A 16,619-nucleotide genomic window follows, 5' to 3' on the forward strand; every position below is an offset into this window, starting at 1 on the left:
ACATAAAATTAAAACCATAGTAAGGACATTTCAAAAGAAAAATAATTATTGAGGAGAGAATTTATGCATTTCTATATTGGCCTTATAAAGTTCATAGCTTTTTGAAAAGACAAAAGCATTCAATTATTTTATAAAATGTTTCAAGTAAGATTTTGTACAGCAGTTTAAAAGATGCTACAGCAGTCCTGGAAACTGCACCCAGATCTAATGAGATAAAGTAGGTTGATCTGTCCTGGCTTACACTCTTTACTGTAAAATATATTAGGGGCAAGAGGGCAAACAATTCAAACATTCTCCTCTGAAAACTTGCTCATAATTCAGCAGACATGCTTATAGGCTTGCGGTGACCTATTTGGCTGTTTCTTGAAAGCATCCTTTCTTGCAATTAATCAGAAATCCAGGATCAAAGCTCTTCTTCACAACATTCAGAGCACTTAAGTTCAGTGCCTTATCCAATTCATTTCCAGTTCAAATTAAATTGTAGTTGAGTTGAAACTCGCATGGGAATCTCAAACACTATTAATCTTTTAGTTAAGGTGGCTACCTGTTAACAAGAACAATAATGGAAGTCCCCAAACCATTCTTTAAAGTAAGAACTGTATTTTATTTTACCACGGACCACTACCCTCTTACATCCTAATATTTTAAAAATGCTTTAATGTCCTCCTCATTACCATTACTCCTGCAGAAGACAATATTTTAAAAATTGTTAAAGCTCCATCTACAAGACACAAGTGATATTTCAAAACAAACTAATCAATCCTAAAAACATTCCTCCTGTTTGTCCTTCATCTGATCTTTCACCCAATCTAGGGCTAACCAAGACGATAACTAAAATATTGTCACCATTGCATTTTTAAAGAGTACAGCACCCAAATGTACTGAGCGAGCCCCATGACATTAATGTTGATAAAGGGTAACATGCCCATAACACACCTTTAATTCTCTTGTCTAGACTAGGATTTAAGACAACACAGCTGCCAAAATGCAGCCAACCCATTGATACAGAAAGTGTTCAAGTTGCACTCATCATTGTAAACTGCACCTAGACTGTAGTGTTTGCCTTAGTGCAGCAAAAACTGAATACCTGGATTGGAAACCTCTGGAAAACAAACCCAGAACAGAACAAAACAAGCCCAAACCCCCCAAAAAGAGCAGAAGCAAGCTAATAAATAAGAGAGCCCATAGAAGCAGATAGCTACAGTTCTTGTTACCTTAAAATCTTTCTACAGAAATCTTTATACAAGCCACTACATGCCAGGATAATTTAGCACTGCAGTCCTGATTGCTTCCCTATTCTCTCTCAAAACGTTATCATCACACACCACCTACACCATTTACAAGGAGGGAAAAGAAATTGTTTGAGCAACACTTGTAATGCTCCAGAAATTAAATAACCAGTAACCCCAGGTTTTTTCTTAGGTACAAGAAATAAAAATCTGACATTCAATTATTAAGAAGAAAACTAGAAATAAAATTTAATGGAAGGATTTGATGATTTTTTTGGGAGATCCACCCACTCAGACATTTCGCATTTTAATTAAAAAACTTCCAACAGCCAAAGAATATCTATTTTTGAAATTCTGGTCTACAAAGTATGCCTGATAACATAGGAGCTTGAACTAAACATAATGTCACCCAGATTGCTTCACGTTTGACCAAAGAATGAAACTTATTTGCATCCACACACTATCTAACTGAAGAAATTTTGAAAGAAAATATTAAACTTACTGACAACTGTGTTTGCTATAAAAAACCAGTATTTAAAGAATTACTGTCCTCCCAGCAAAATAAGAAATTCAAAGACAAAACTAGAAATTCTAATGAGCAATAATTTTTTTAAAGAAAATTCTCCAAATATTCAAAAATCTTTGTCAAAACAGCCTTGTGAAGAGCAAGATAAAAAATATTCAACTCCAAGCATTAATGCTATATTACTGAACTAAGTTATGAAAGCAATTAAAGTCATGAAAATATTTGGTCTTTAACACATTAAATGACATTTTTACAACACAGACACAATCAAGCAATATTGCACAACCAAAAACAAATTTAAAAAGTCTTGCCACATACTGTTCTACTATTTGATAACTGTAGCTATCCAAAAATTATCCACACATGTCTACAACAACATAAGCTACAGCAGCAATTAAGACCCAAACCCAGAAGATGATGCTAAGGAACACAGGCATCATTTGAAAAAAAAAAAAAAAGCACTATACTCTAAACTAGCACAATCTAAACTAAACACGCATACAAAAGGAGCTTGCCTACCTGGCTTTTTCAATAAAAGTCCAAAGAACACCTAAAAAGCAGGAGGGGATAAAAAAATATTCATATTCAGTGTTCAGAAAGGAAAACTATCATGTCATTTTACCTTACAGAGAAAAATAAATAAAACTTGGGAAGGAATACCTATAAAATTATCTGGACTGGGCTGTGGGGATGGTAGGGAGCAGGGAAGCAGCCAAAAAAACCCCAACACGTTAGAACACTTTGGTTATAAGCATTGTCTTCAATTTTCACATTTTCCACTGAAAGAAATTCAAAGTAATATGAATATTTCAGATTATCAAGACTGTGAGAGTGGGAAAGTATGAGGGGGAAGAGTCAAGAGAACTCTGCAAATATGTAATTAAATTCAAAAGTTACTACAGGAAAATATTAAAGGTTACATGTTCTGAAGATGCACAAGCACCTTGAAATATCTGATTTTAAGACTAAGCCAAACAACTTTAAAATAGTCTTCTATAGCTTAAAATTGCACATTGTCAGACATTTTTAGAGGATTGTCTGTATAAGACTTGTAGGAACCTATAATTTTATCTGACAGAATTAGTTCATTAATTTCAAATTAAAACAAAGGTAGATTTGCACACACAAAAAATTAATCTAAGCTCTATACAATGCTTCTTTTGTCTCTAAAGTTTAAAAAACCTGAGAGCACAAATCTGAGTTATGCTTTTTATATCACAGACACTTTCTAGAGGACAGTCTATGTATCAGTTCCCCAATAAAACACAAGGGATGGCCAGACAGCTGAAAGTTCTGATATTATACACAGAGTCACTTAGGTATGACTGACTACCTCTGCCTACCTCTCCTCTGTATCTCTACAGATGCCTGAAGAGTTTATATTTTGTTCTTATAAATCAGTGAGGTTCCCACCTGAGAAGCAGCTATCCATAGGCGTCCCTTAACTAAGAAAGAAGGAAAAGGGAGACCAGTAGAGTTCTTCTATTGTACTTGAATATGTGCAAATGTTTGCTGAGATTTAGAATCTGTTAATCTGTTCTTCCAATGAACTCCTAAATTTCATCTCATGGGTGCACAAGAGTGGCTGGCAGCTTGGCCAAGGGCAGAATGGGGGCCATACTTTTTACCAAAACTGCCTTTTTTTACCCAAAGATGAGTACTCAAAACAATCCATTACGTTAAGATGACTGCAAGAAAAAGAACTCTTCCTAAAAAAGACTTAAGGATTTCAGTGTGTGCTTATTTCTGCATCTCTACACAGCTAGAACGTATTAAAATCCCCAGACTTTTGTCAAGTACACTTCAGAAGAAACAGGATTTTGCATATTTCACTTCTACCAAACACTTCAGTGTTTCTTCCTGAAAGGTTGAAGCCATGTTTGGGGTTGAAGGTGTTATACCAGCGTTCATCCTCTAACTACTTCTTAAAAGTAGAAAAAATACTTTCTGAAAATAAGGCTGCAACACACATAGAACTTCAAAAACTGAAAAATTTGACCTTGTTTAAAGAGGTCTTATGTTCTTTGAATAAAAATGAAACTTCGATTTCAAAGTATTTGGAAAGCAATATTTTCAACTAAACTTTTGAGCAATTTGTAATTTCAAATATAGTTTTCCAGACTTAATCAACATTAAGTCACTAAATATATCAACTATCATTGACTGAAGATGCTGATTTCACAATTAATAAATTTCAATAATTACATCTCTTCTATGTTTTAATATTACACAGAATCCCGAGACTGAGAGGCAGATTTTCATCCTGATCATAAACCACAGCTACAAAGAACATTGTCAACTCAAAGACATATTTCTGTGATATTTCATAGCAACATACTTATATAATTTAGCCTACATTTCCAGCCAATCTAAATAAAATAAATTTTCTGGTCTTTTTCTTCTAGAGAAGAAGCATTAGATTAATGAAAAGGAGGGTTCTTTTCACGACTTGGAGTAAAATAGCCCTTTTGTGAAATACTTAAGTATAAATACTTAAGTAGGCCCTGTTAGTCTCTAAAATGTGAATGCAACAGTCCTGTACTTAAAGCACAGGTCAGACACCTAGAGAAATTACTACAAGTGAAAAACTCAGAACTATGAGTTTGTAGTTACTTCTAGGCACTAGTTTTCTGCTTGAATAGAAATAATACTTTCCTCTTTCTTGGGGTTCAACTGAAAAAAACACTATAAAAATGCCTGTAGAACAGATTGAGAAATTACACTGTTGAAGGCTAAGCAAGCACCTAGAATTGATACCTAGTGAGTTTTAAACATACCTCCATAATGGAAAAACATTGGCTGTCATATTAAAAATTAAAATTCAGTATTTGGCAAATACCAGCAGATTCTCTTTAGAGAGCTTCCTAATCACACAACAAACACAAAAGTGTTAGAAGATACCCAATTCCTTTTCCCACAAAAATAAAATTAAAATTTGCACTACCTAATCTTCATACTCACTAATTACTTCTAAATCTTGACATCTAACTGGGGTGTACCACTTCCAATCTGTTCTTCTGACAGCTTCTGTTCTTCCTTCACTGCAGACCTTTGTTGGCATGGGCCCACTCATGCAATTTTGCCCTGCTCTCACAAATAGAAGGTTCCTCCAGAAAACAGCTCATTCTGAAACGACAGTGAGTTCAGTCTGCAGCATAAACAACTCTTTGCTGCCAAGCCTAAATCTAAGGAAGAAGGCCCCAGAGCTGCAGCACCCACTGATGCACAGGTGGCATACCTTGTGTATTACCTCACCAGGAGGCAGTAAAGCAGCAGCTGATTCTTTTTATCCTTCTTGAATACAGAAAATAAGTAGTCTTCAAAGCTACCTTATGCACACTCCACCCTCCTAGCAGTACAAACCTTCGGCATATGCAAGAATCAAGAAACAAGGCTTAAAGGACCTATTTGGCAAAAGCAGGGTTCAGAAACCAGTTCCAGGTGCCCAAACTGGGACTGGACCAGGGTGTTTCAGATGAAGCATCTGGAGGAAGAATGGCAGCTGTGATTTCATACCACCATGATCCTTCATCCAGCGCTGGCAGCGCTCTGTGCTGCAGGAAACTCTGGCCCAGAGTACAGCGAGCACCTCTGAAACCTCCTCCTCATCCTCTGTCTAGGCAGAGCTGCTGGGGGTGCACCTGTCCACCCAGAACTGGCAGGGCTCCCTTCTCAAGGTAAAGCACCTGGACTCTCTCTTAGAAAGATCTAAACAAAACTTGTTTTTTTACTTTGAGAAGAGGAATACTGTTTACATTTAAAACATTTTCTGAGAAAGACTTTTAAATACCTGTTCAAAAGGCATGGAGACATCCTCCACTCTGGATAAAGCTGTGCACCATGACTGAAAGGGATGCAAGGCCTACAGACACTACACAAGGAAGCTCAGATTCACAGTTTTGCCATTAGGGGAGTCCTCTGCAAGCCGGCAGAGCTGGATTTCAGACTAAGCCTATTTATGTGCTAATATAAAATAGCCATTTAAAGAGAACAGAAACTAGAGTGGCAAGAGTGATCTCAATCTCTTCTAACCACTAAGCTTCAGAGTTCAGTGAAGGTCCACTTGTTTCCTCTCTTTCATTCATGAACATGTCATTCATTCCTCTAGGATCACTCAGATTCATCAGGTGGGGCAAAGAACTCGCTGAGCTTGGCTGGCCTGGTATGTGCTGGTTAGACCAGGGAAGCCAACGACTCAAGTGTGCATCTCTTAACCCAAAGAGGGAATTTCAACTGGCTTTTCTACTTTAGAGAGTGTAATTAAAATTACTCTCTAATTATGTTATAGCACAGGGATTCTTTAATCCGAAAATAAAACAAAATAGCAAGGACAATATGTAAAATGCACAGATACCTACCACTTAGAGACCTGGCCAATTGGTTTTCAATACAACTAAAGCTCAGAGACTTTTCAGAACACGGTTTTGTATCAATATAAGCACATAGTTGTCATCCAAAACCCCCAAGAAAATCGTACGATTATTTGTTCCTCAGCATGGATTAAATGCCTTTCTGTGACTAAATTATAATTTAGAAGTCCTTGTACAGATGCATATTGTATCTGTAAATATGCATTTTTCAGGTTCAACTGGTAAGAAGGATGCAAGCTTAAGTCTACAGCACATTAGGTCTTACACTGCCTGCGAACCTAAGTTCCAAAACATAACACCCCCACCACAACCCACATATGCAAATCAGGCAAGTTAACAAGTAAAAATCTGGTACCCTTGCTGAAGCTACATCCTTTTAATGCATCATATTCCTTTCAACTACAACTCAATTAAAATTATCTGGGCTTGCTAAAATTTTCAGGATTTCAGCTGCATTTAGATTACTTTGCATAAATGAAATTTAGGATTACAATGTTGCTCATACGTCTCACAAAATATCTAACCAAAAGCTGGAGTCTTGCAGTAAAAGAGCTGGCAGATGAAAAATGAGAGCAGCATTCAGACCCACTCTCAGCAGTGCTGAGTCAATGTAACTATGGAAGTACAAGTTGCTTTCTATTCTGCTTCACCTATCTACAGCTGGTCAGCTGGGGTCTGAATGCAGATGCTCCAGCACAAGGTACAAAGCAAGCTGCAAATCCACAGATATAAATTCAGAAGCTAAATGAATTTATAGTGACGAATAAATACAAGAAAACCAAAAGCATTATTAATGAATAAAGTCTACCTGAACTACTTAAAGAAAAAACCTTCTTCTGTAAGGTATGAGTGAATGAAAAGAACTGAAGGATACTGAAAATGCACTTTCCATAATAAATTCAAAATAACTCCATTACATTGGTCTTTAGAAATCTCCACTGAAAGAGTCAGGACACACATTAAGAAACACCCACTATGAAAAAGTTGCAAGTCTTTAAAAATAGCAGCGCTTTGCCTCCTCCCTCCCCTTTCCCCTACTCACCCTCCTCCCCAATTTCAAAATACATCTTCCCCAGGCCTTGGTCTGGAATGGCAGTTTCTGTGAACAGACCATACCCGACCATATGATTAGCCATTATTATTATCACCTTTTATGCTCTACTCTACACTAAGATGCAAATCCAACAGATGTGGTCCAACTAAGTTATTTACAAGGGTTTCCCTTTCAGATGTCCAAGCCAAAGCTTCAACCAGTTCTGCGATATAATTACAGCCTCTCTCCACGGGCACTAACAGACCTCTGACTGCGGCGATGTGGCCAGCGGCATTTTCTCATCTCCGCTCCGGTTCAAACGGTTGCTATGATTTCAAATGGTGCATCTACCCTTATTTTAGCGCGACTGGCTGCATTTCAGCTGCCGACATCTGACTGATTGATGCACATCTAAACAACGCAGCGATTATAAAAACAAACTGGCAGTAGGCACCGGCGTTTCTCCACCGTGGGCTCGCTCCTAACAGAGCGGCTGGCAACGAGACCGTGGGAAATTTAAGAGCAACACCAGCACACATGAGGCCTAACACTCACACTGCCACTGCCACCTGGAAGGAGGCTGGCGCCCTGCACTTTAAGGAGTGGGAAGTTCATGGAAATACCTATGCAGGTATCTGAGCAGGCAGACCTCTCGCCTGCCGCACGAAAGCATCCAGGTGCTTCCCTTGCACATCAGCCACAGCACGTCCACCAAGAAAGTGCATTCGAGGGCTGACTGACCCGATAGACCGCTGGGGAACTGCTTTTCCGCCCCCACGCTGCCAGCCTCTGGCCAGATTCTCCACCGTATTCCATACGGGAGCACCCCAAACTCCCCGCACACGCAGCTGGTGGGAGGGCGAGCGGCGGAAACCACGGGAGCCCCCGGCCCCTGCCCCCGCTCCGCCGCCCGCCCACGGGGAGCCCGGGGCTGCGGGCGCGGCTGCGGAGGGGGCGGCGGGCCGGGGGCAATGCCCCGCAGCCCGGGGGAGGGCGGAGGGAGGCGGGCGAGGGAAGGGAGCCGCGGGGCAGGCACCTGAGCGGGCGTGGGCAGCCCCCGGGCCGGAGATCCGGGCACCGGGGCGGGGGAGGAGGGCACGGAGGGGGGGGCGGGAGGCCCGCAGGCCCCGGCGGGGCGGGCCGGGCCGCAGGTGGGCGTCGGGCGCGGCCGCCGGAGGAGCGGCCGCCGGGCAAGTCACCTCTTGACGCGGATGATCTGGTCGCGCATGGGTCGGATGTCCTGGAAGCTCTGCTGGTTGACCAGGCTGTAGACGAGGATGAAGCCCTGCCCGTTCTTGATGTAGAGGTCCCGCATGGAGGCGAACTGCTCAGTGCCCGCCGTGTCCAGGATCTCCAGGACGGAGGGGGAGGCGTCCACCTCGATCTCCTTGCGGTAGAAGTCCTCGATGGTGGGGTCGTACTTCTCGATGAAGGTGCCGGTCACGAACTGCACCGTGAGCGCCGACTTCCCCACCCCGCCCGAGCCCAGCACCACCACCTTGTACTCGCGCATCCTCCCGCCAGCGCGGACCGCCCGCCCGACCCGCACCTGCCGACGGCCCCTCCTCACCCCCCCGCCATCGGCCGCCCCGCCCTGTGCCCGCCGCCGCAGCCGCCTCCGCTCCGCTCCCCGCCCGGCGGATGCTCCGGGCCGCCGCGGCGGCTCCTGGGCGGCGCTGCCGGCGGCGGGGCCGCGCTCACGGGCTGCGGCGCGGCCGGGGTGGGGCGGCGGCCCCGCCTCCTCCTTCCCGTGTCGCCACGGCAACAGCCAACGGGGCGGGACGGGGGAAGAAAGAGCGGGGAGGAGTAGGAAGAAGAAGAAGAAGAGGAGGAGGAGGAGGAGGGCGGGCTCCGCCCCGTCACGTGGCGCGCCCCCCTTCCTGCCCCCGGGCGCGGCGGCCGCACGTGATGCCGGCGGGCGGTGGCGCCGCTGTAGCCCGTGCCCCTTCCACTTCCCTTGTCCCCTCCGGTGCCGTCGCCCCGGGCACACGGCGTCCCCCGGCCCCGCTCCGGGCCGGCTCCGAGCGGGGAGGGCCGGCGGGCGGGGGCGGGCCGGGCCAATGGGAGCGCGGGCCGGGCGGCCGCGGTTCCGCTTCCCGGGCGGCGGGAGGCGGCCCCGGCGCGGTAAGTTCGGGCCGCTTCGGACCTGGCGGCTTCCCGGCCCTGTGGATCCCGCTGCTGCGTGTAAAAGTCAGTGGGATTCATCGAACCCGTGGCGGTGATCCGGCGCGCGTTAGATCCCTGTGGGCGCACTGCGGTCTGGGCTGCGCCTGCAGGGGGGCGGCCGGAGGTGTTTGTTGGCACTGGGTGCCTGCCAGCCTTCTCTCCCCCTTCTGATAGAGAGAAAGGGCCAGAAAAAGTGGTGGTACATTTTGGGAAAAGTGCTGCATCAAAACAGATAGGAAATGAAGATGATTGATGGGATAGAATTCACAGTTCCTCCCAGGAACTGATATCACTCCGGAAAGATGCTCACACTTGTATGCTTGCCTGTCTGCTATGAGACAGTCTCCTTAACGCTTCTTTTTTTCTTTTTTACCTTCGTTTTTTTCCTCAGTCATAACTGGCTAGAATTATTTGATACAGGGAGTAAAAACTTTGTTTCCATTAGAGGGTTGAAGGTCAGCCAGAGCCCTTATTCTGCTGTTCAGATGCTTTCTGAGAAAGCTTTCTGGCTGTCAGAAATGAGCCCAGACCTGGTGCTGTGTTTTTCTTGTTCTGCTGTTCTTCCCACTGCATCTGAAGCAAGGCCTGAGGTGTCGGCCTGCTTTCCAAGCAAGTCTTGTTCTTTTCTCTTTTTCTTTTTTGTCTTTTTTTTTTTCTTTTTCTCCTTTTTCTCTTCCTTTTTGGCTTGTTTTCATGTTTCCAAACCTAACAGTAGCAGACGTATTAAGGGCTTTTTGGAGCACATTTGTCCCTGTCCAAGTCTTCCAGTTAAATGCTTGCCAAGTGCAGTATTTTAGGCTTTGCAGTGTTTTGCTTGGGTATTCTGTTTGGCTTTTCTTCTGTGTGTTTTTGATTCTTTTTTTTTAAATTGCAAAGCTTCAAAACAATTTTTTCTTAGTAGGATGGCGATAGCTTTGGAGCATCTAGGAGAAAGAAGATTATCTGCCAGCTTCTTGCAATTCCCATGTCCAAAGCTGCTGTAGTAAACTGGAAACCACACATATTTGAGTGATTTAAATATGTCAATACCAAAGAGGTAGACAATTTTTTTACAGGACTGTCAGAATTCATTTGTAAATAATGCGGAGCCTGGTCAGAACTGAGTAATAGTTTCAACGAATGACCTAATTTCTGTTGGTGACTTGAGGCCTTCAAGTATTAGAAAAGAGCCTACAAGAATGTGTAATATCACAGAATACAAGATACTGTACAGATTAATAACTATTGTACAGATTAAATAACTGTAACTAATTAATTAACAGTAAGAGATTAATTAACTGTAACTAATGTACAGATTAATAACTATTTGTAGTGTGAATCCAGGAACCCTCCAGCAGAGTAATGGAGTAATGGGAAAATACCTGGATTTATTAGTCAGTGAAAGCAGGCTGCCAGTTTAACATGGTTGTGAAAAAGCTGAGTGTGACAGTGGTGTGCACACAGCCAGGCTTCTGGGTGACTGGTGAGACATTACTGTATACAGTTCTGATAAATCATGTCCAGGAAAGAGCAGTTTGTGCACAAGTACTTCCAGGAGGGTTACTGGAGATGAGAACAAAGCTTATCTACAAGAGGCTCTGGGAATATTTGTTTGATTAACCTAGGAAAAGCAAATGCAGGGAAGGGTTATGAGTAACCAGTAAGGCAGGGTGGAGTCAGGCTCAAGTGAGTAGGCATTTAACCTAATGAGCAACACTCATGGGAGAGCACAGATCTAAACTGATAATAACTAGATAGAAAACTAAGCCCTGTCTCAGTGCAGTGAGGGTTTCGTCTTCCATGAAGAACAGTGGACTTATCTAACAGGCTTTAAAATGTGTTGTGCATCAGAATAGGAAGATTATATGTAATTACACAAAACAGATTTAAGTGATCAATGTTGGAGGGAGGAGTTTTGAGCCTCCCCAACTCATCCTGAGACCAGAGCAACTTCCTGATGTTCAGCAGAAAAAAAGCTGTCAACTACTGGTTCATGATGGGGAGGGTGGGAAGGCCACAGTTCAGAAAGAGGTACCAGGAATGCTCCCACTAAGGAGATTTACAGCCAAGTCTTCAGTCTCTTAGATTGGATGGGCAGCAAAATGTTATTTTACTTAATAGTGTATGCAGGGACCTAAGAAATGTAGAAACTGGAAATACAGAAGGATAGTGTATATAGAGTATGGAGGATGTAAAAGAAAATGTAGGATGGTCAACAGGAGGAGGTGCTGGATGGTGTGAGTGTTCCTGAGGATCTTGCCATATCTGTTCTGAGGCTGAACATCCATATCTGTTCTGAGGCTGAACATCTTGTCATTGCCCAGTGCTGTTTTTCTGAACTTCATTTTTGATTGTAACTCATCTGACAAGAACAACAGCGCTGAAAATTCACCTAATAAGTGCTGGAGGCTTAGCCCTAAAAACAAATACAGTGTCAGTTATGTGGAGTTATTTATAGTGAGGTGGAGAACATGGGGTCATTTAGGTACTGCCAGTCTGTTTTTATTGCATGTTGCTTATACTTCTGTTCTTCCTTACTGAAGAACGGGAGAAAAAAACCGAGGTAATAAATTGCAGGGAAAGAGAAACTTCCTGCCATAAAAGATTGAATCGGGCAAGGCTTGCCAGGCAAATATCTCAGCCCACAGCATGCTTTCCCAGCGTGACTTCCTTTGTAGCTTCTCACAGGAGACTCCAGAGTCATCTAGTCCCCCTGTGCTGTACAGCTGGGCTTTTGCCGGCTTCCTAGGATTTAGAAACTTCAGTTTTATTGCTCACTTCTCAAGTCTTTTTATGTCTTGTATCGAGCTGTCTTATTTCAAGCTTCAGTGGCCTGCGGCTTACCGCACTCTTTTATGGTAGCCTGGAGTTTCTCAGTAAATATTGCATTTTTATCTTGCACAGCAACCAACACACTGGTTTGTAATTTTTTTGCTAGCTATTGTAGCCTGTGACTGTGCATTAGGGTATGTATTTAAAAGAGGAAAATGGCCTCTTTTATCTATTTCCATTCTAGAGCTAGGGTTTGCCAATTCTTCACTGTTAACAGTATCAGTCACAAGATGTAGCAGCATGAAAAATGGGGGAAGCTGTAGTTCCCTCCCTCTGAGAGCTGATGATGGGCTTCTGACCCTGAAGTGCAAGAAAATGTGAGAGATAAAGCTGTCTGTGCTACAAACTGTTCTGGTGTCCATTTGTTTTCCATGGTCAAGTGTTCTTTTAAGTGCTTATTAGTAGAAGAACATGATTTCCTGTCCTTGCTTACCATCATGTCTTTACATTCAGGCTGTCAGTTTCTCCTCACTGTGTGTCATTGCAGTATTTAGGAAGTGTTAAGGATTAAGATTTTGTTTAGTCCTTAATATTTCTTGCTAGATAAATTGTCTTGTTAGTAGTGTCCTTAAAGTTGTTAGCAAATTGAGGATGCAGCTAGCTGCAGTGGAAGGTGGCTGACTTGGCTTACCCTGTTCTTAGCACTTTAGCACCTTACCAGATGATCAGACTGGTAATTTCCCTTTCACACTAGCAGTAAAGTTGTCCCATTCCTTTACCAAGTGCAAAATTATAAATGTTTGACACCTTTGTTTGCTTTCTAGGTGAGAGCAGGAACTATCTGGATGTACCTGTAAAGGTGAAGGAGGCCGGACCTCCTCTGTCATGTCTGGCAGCAGTTGGGTGGCAGCTCAGGTCGCCCTAGAGCCCATCAGTGACAGCCAGCACCATCTCCAGCCTGCTGGAGGGACGAGGATTTGGGATTTAACTTACCACACTGGAAGAGCATGTTACAGAAGCAAGGGTTCATTAACCTCTCTGCTTGGGGCTTTTTGTTTTGTTCTTAAGCAAATCTAAGCCCTTGTTTTGGAAGGTACGGTGAGTGTGCTTTGGTTTTGTAGTGGTGAAGCCTTGTGTGAGCTCTGAGTGAATGACTTTTGTCTCTGTGTCTAGCCTCACTGAAGCCAGGGGTGCCAAGATGAGATAGCAGCCTCTCCACAGACCCCACTGTAAGGAAAAGTCAAAATCTGCAGTGATGAATTACAGTCATCATTACTTGTCTGCATTGGCTGGAGCTGGCAGTTCCCTGTGTGCAGGGATTCACTCCCCTGTGCCATGCTGGGCTCAGCACCCTAAGCTGGTAAATTAGGCTGATCTTCCAGGGTAGCAAGTGTGATGGTCGTCAGTATTGCTATGCTTTAGTTCTGGAACCTGGTTTTGGGAAGAGAATTCACAAAGCTGAGGTAAGCTCTAGGAAATTCTTGGCAAAACTGGGACTTAAGCACTTGGATTCCCAGCGGCCAAGCATGCTGAGTGAGGAGATTTTAAACCAGATGATTGGAATGTTCTTTGGGCAACTCTTTTCTGCTCAGTTTTAATTGCTTATAGCCTTCACTTAAGCACATTTAGAGTCAGAGAGCCAAAATCTGAAGTGGGCTCTTGTACTTCCTGTGATCCATAGGGGTGAAGGCAGACCCTGGAAGCTGGCTCTGTTACCTCCCCAGCTCTGCCCAACCCCACACTGCCTTTCTCTCTCTGACACCTGTGCTGGGCCATTTCAGCTCACTGAATTTGTAGAAAGTGAACCCAGACTATATATACAAATATATATACAAATACAAATAGTTTTATAATTCCTAGCTGCCAGGGGCTCAGCCATGAAAGAAGAACAGAGTTAACTCTGTTAACTCTCACAGCGTTAACATCTTCAACTTAAAACAGTTTAACCCCCACCTATTGATTCCCAGGAGGCTGTTTTGTGTTGTGAGGGAAAACAAATGAGATTACATTCCAGCAGAACGAGATTCAATTAATGTGTTTTCCCTTACAACTAGAGAGGACAACCAGTGTGAACACAATTACTGTGGCTTCACCAATAGATACTCATTAAATTGCTGTACCTGCCACTTTCAATTGTGTGATCCAGTCCCCAGGGTTTGGGTTCTTCCGGTTTTTTACAGTTTGAAAGAGATGGAGACAATAGGACTAGACATACCAAAGTCTTTTCTCAGTCATAATTTAATTTTCTAACCAGAAAGGAGCATTAAGGTAGCTTCAGTCCCATGGGTTTATTTCAAAACTTGATAGGTCTGCAGATCCCCATAGCTTTCTCATTATTGATGTTTCCTAACACTGCAGGTTAACTGTTAAAGGAAGGGGATCACTTGTTGAGGGGTAGGAATGATGAGTTTTTAACTGTTTTATGCAGTCAGTTGCCCATCCCTGTCGTGTATTAAGGTCATTGTGTTTAATTGAAGATGGTGGTTAAATTAAAAAAGAGTAATTGCTCCTGGCCCCTCTTTTTACTAATAGTGAAAATTTGATAAACCATTCCCCAAAGTGCCTGGAAATCAAAGTGAAAATAGTATGAATTAGCTTGTGACCTGATTTTTAGTTATTTTATTTTTGTTTTCAGTGGTTTTGGTGGACTTTTGCTGATGTATTATGGCATTTCACAACAAAGTTTTCCTTGCTTCCCATAAAGCAAATGAGAAACCTTGATGGTGCAATTAATTTTAATTAAAACTTCCACTTAAGTATTTCCTAAGTTTTGTAAGAAATACTCATCACTAATAAGTTAAATAGCTGTTGTTCAGATGTAAAAACAGGGGGAGTCAATTTCAAGGTACAAAAAACACAGCAAAATAAACCAAAACCAGGTAATTTATTATTCTATTTGACTCTGCCACTCTTTCTTCTTATGATGTTTAAAAATAAATCAATTTAATCACCAGACTTAAGGGAAAGCTAAGATAATGATAGTCTGTTTTTATTAAGATACAAAAGTTTTGCAATATCTGTCATAAGTCAGCCTTTTTTTTTGAGTAAGACTTAAAATAAGTCCTTCTTTATAGTAATAGAATAATGGTAATAGTAATAATAAGTCCTTCTTTATAGTATAGTAATGGTATAAGCATCAGGGACATTATACTTGTAGACATCAATAAATATTACAGTTACAATAATATTTGCTTGTTATGTGGTTATTTTTTGCAAAATATTCAGAACTGAAATTGTAAAGTCTCTTAATTGCTCTGAGTTACACTGTAAATTAAAATAAGATTTCCAATGTGCTTTTCACAGAAAAAGGGGAAGCATTTAATCTTGATTTCACATAATCCAATCATAACTTGGATGAATTCAATTTAGTACATGAACTAAAACCGAGTAGGTGATTTTGGTGCATATCCAAAGGGCTGGGTTTGTTCTGAATGTTTGGATTTACATCATCTGTCCTGGTGGAGTTGGTTGCTGTGCCGAGCAAGGCAGTCACAGTGGGAAGGAGCTGGGGAGGGTCCCTGAGGAGAGGCAGGTTAAAGGGCGCTGCTCACTGCCTGGGGGGGTGACAAGACCCAGCTGCCACTTTGCCAGCAGGTGCTGACCCTGTCTGTGTACTCAAGGAGGGGGACAAATGTTCAGTAACTTGTCTCTTTCTACATGGAGGTCTGGAGTTTCTACTTGCAGGAGCTTGTGGAGCCCAACCTCTTAATTAGTGGAAGTTTTAACTTAATGCTTCAGGATCATGTGGTTTATATATGATCTTTATCAACATAGGAGCTACTGACTGCTGGCCTTCAGAGATAAACATTAAGGGCCTGAAAATAATTGCCTCCCAACATTGACTATTGAGTTTGCCTTTTGCTCTTCAGTTATTGTTGCTTTTTGCTGCTTTGTGATAGATTGTTCAGATTTTTTAACAGAAACTAGGAATCTCATGTTTTTGATGCCAGTAGCTGATGCTTTAAGACAACCCAATATCATAAATTTATGATAAAATCATCCTGAGGCTAAAGAAAAGATTCATGCGAGGAAAATGTAAAAGGAGCTGAGTTTGTGAGGTGTACAAAGCTCTCATACTCTTCTTTAGGTCTTCAGTGCTGTATGTGAATGTAACACTGTGACTACAGTTTTCAAGCAGCCTTTCAGAGGTGCGTTACAGTGGGAGGTCTGTGCAAGCAGGAGATCTGCATATCCTACTCTAGGAACCACAGCTCATTTGCTTGAGGAAAATAATACAAAGAATTATCTCCTGCCCCTCTTGGCATTTTCTCTTGGGCCTTCAGTGAGAGCTGATACAATTACAGGTAGATGCTTGCAAAAAAAATTTGGGAGCAACCCACAACGCACCAATCAAATCCATAGTGTTGAATTTTTCTAGAATTCTTTTGGGACTTTCATATAGATCTGGCCCCACTGCACAGAGATTAACTTTATCAGGATAGCTTTTCTGGGACAGATTCCAACAATATTTCCTTGTGGGTTTGGGATGAACACACTGGGCATATTAGATGACTGAGGAAAATGCTAGAACTACTCCATGACAG

At 42.5% G+C, this 16,619-nt stretch overlaps 1 protein-coding gene across 1 annotated transcript in view; it reads right to left on the reverse strand.

Moving 5' to 3' along the window:
* The window catches only part of RAP2A (RAP2A, member of RAS oncogene family), a 30,833-nt gene extending 22,111 nt beyond the window's left edge, over positions 1-8,722 (reverse strand). Inside the window, exon 1 of the mRNA XM_064712432.1 lies at positions 8,358-8,722. Coding sequence (XP_064568502.1) covers positions 8,358-8,671 — 314 coding nt within the window. The 5' untranslated portion in view covers positions 8,672-8,722. The remainder of the gene's footprint in view (positions 1-8,357) is intronic.
* Between the last annotated feature and the right edge of the window lie 7,897 nt (positions 8,723-16,619).

The sequence above is a fragment of the Zonotrichia leucophrys genome, chromosome 1, assembly GCF_028769735.1.
Source record: "Zonotrichia leucophrys gambelii isolate GWCS_2022_RI chromosome 1, RI_Zleu_2.0, whole genome shotgun sequence".
NCBI classification, from domain to species: domain Eukaryota; kingdom Metazoa; phylum Chordata; class Aves; order Passeriformes; family Passerellidae; genus Zonotrichia; species Zonotrichia leucophrys.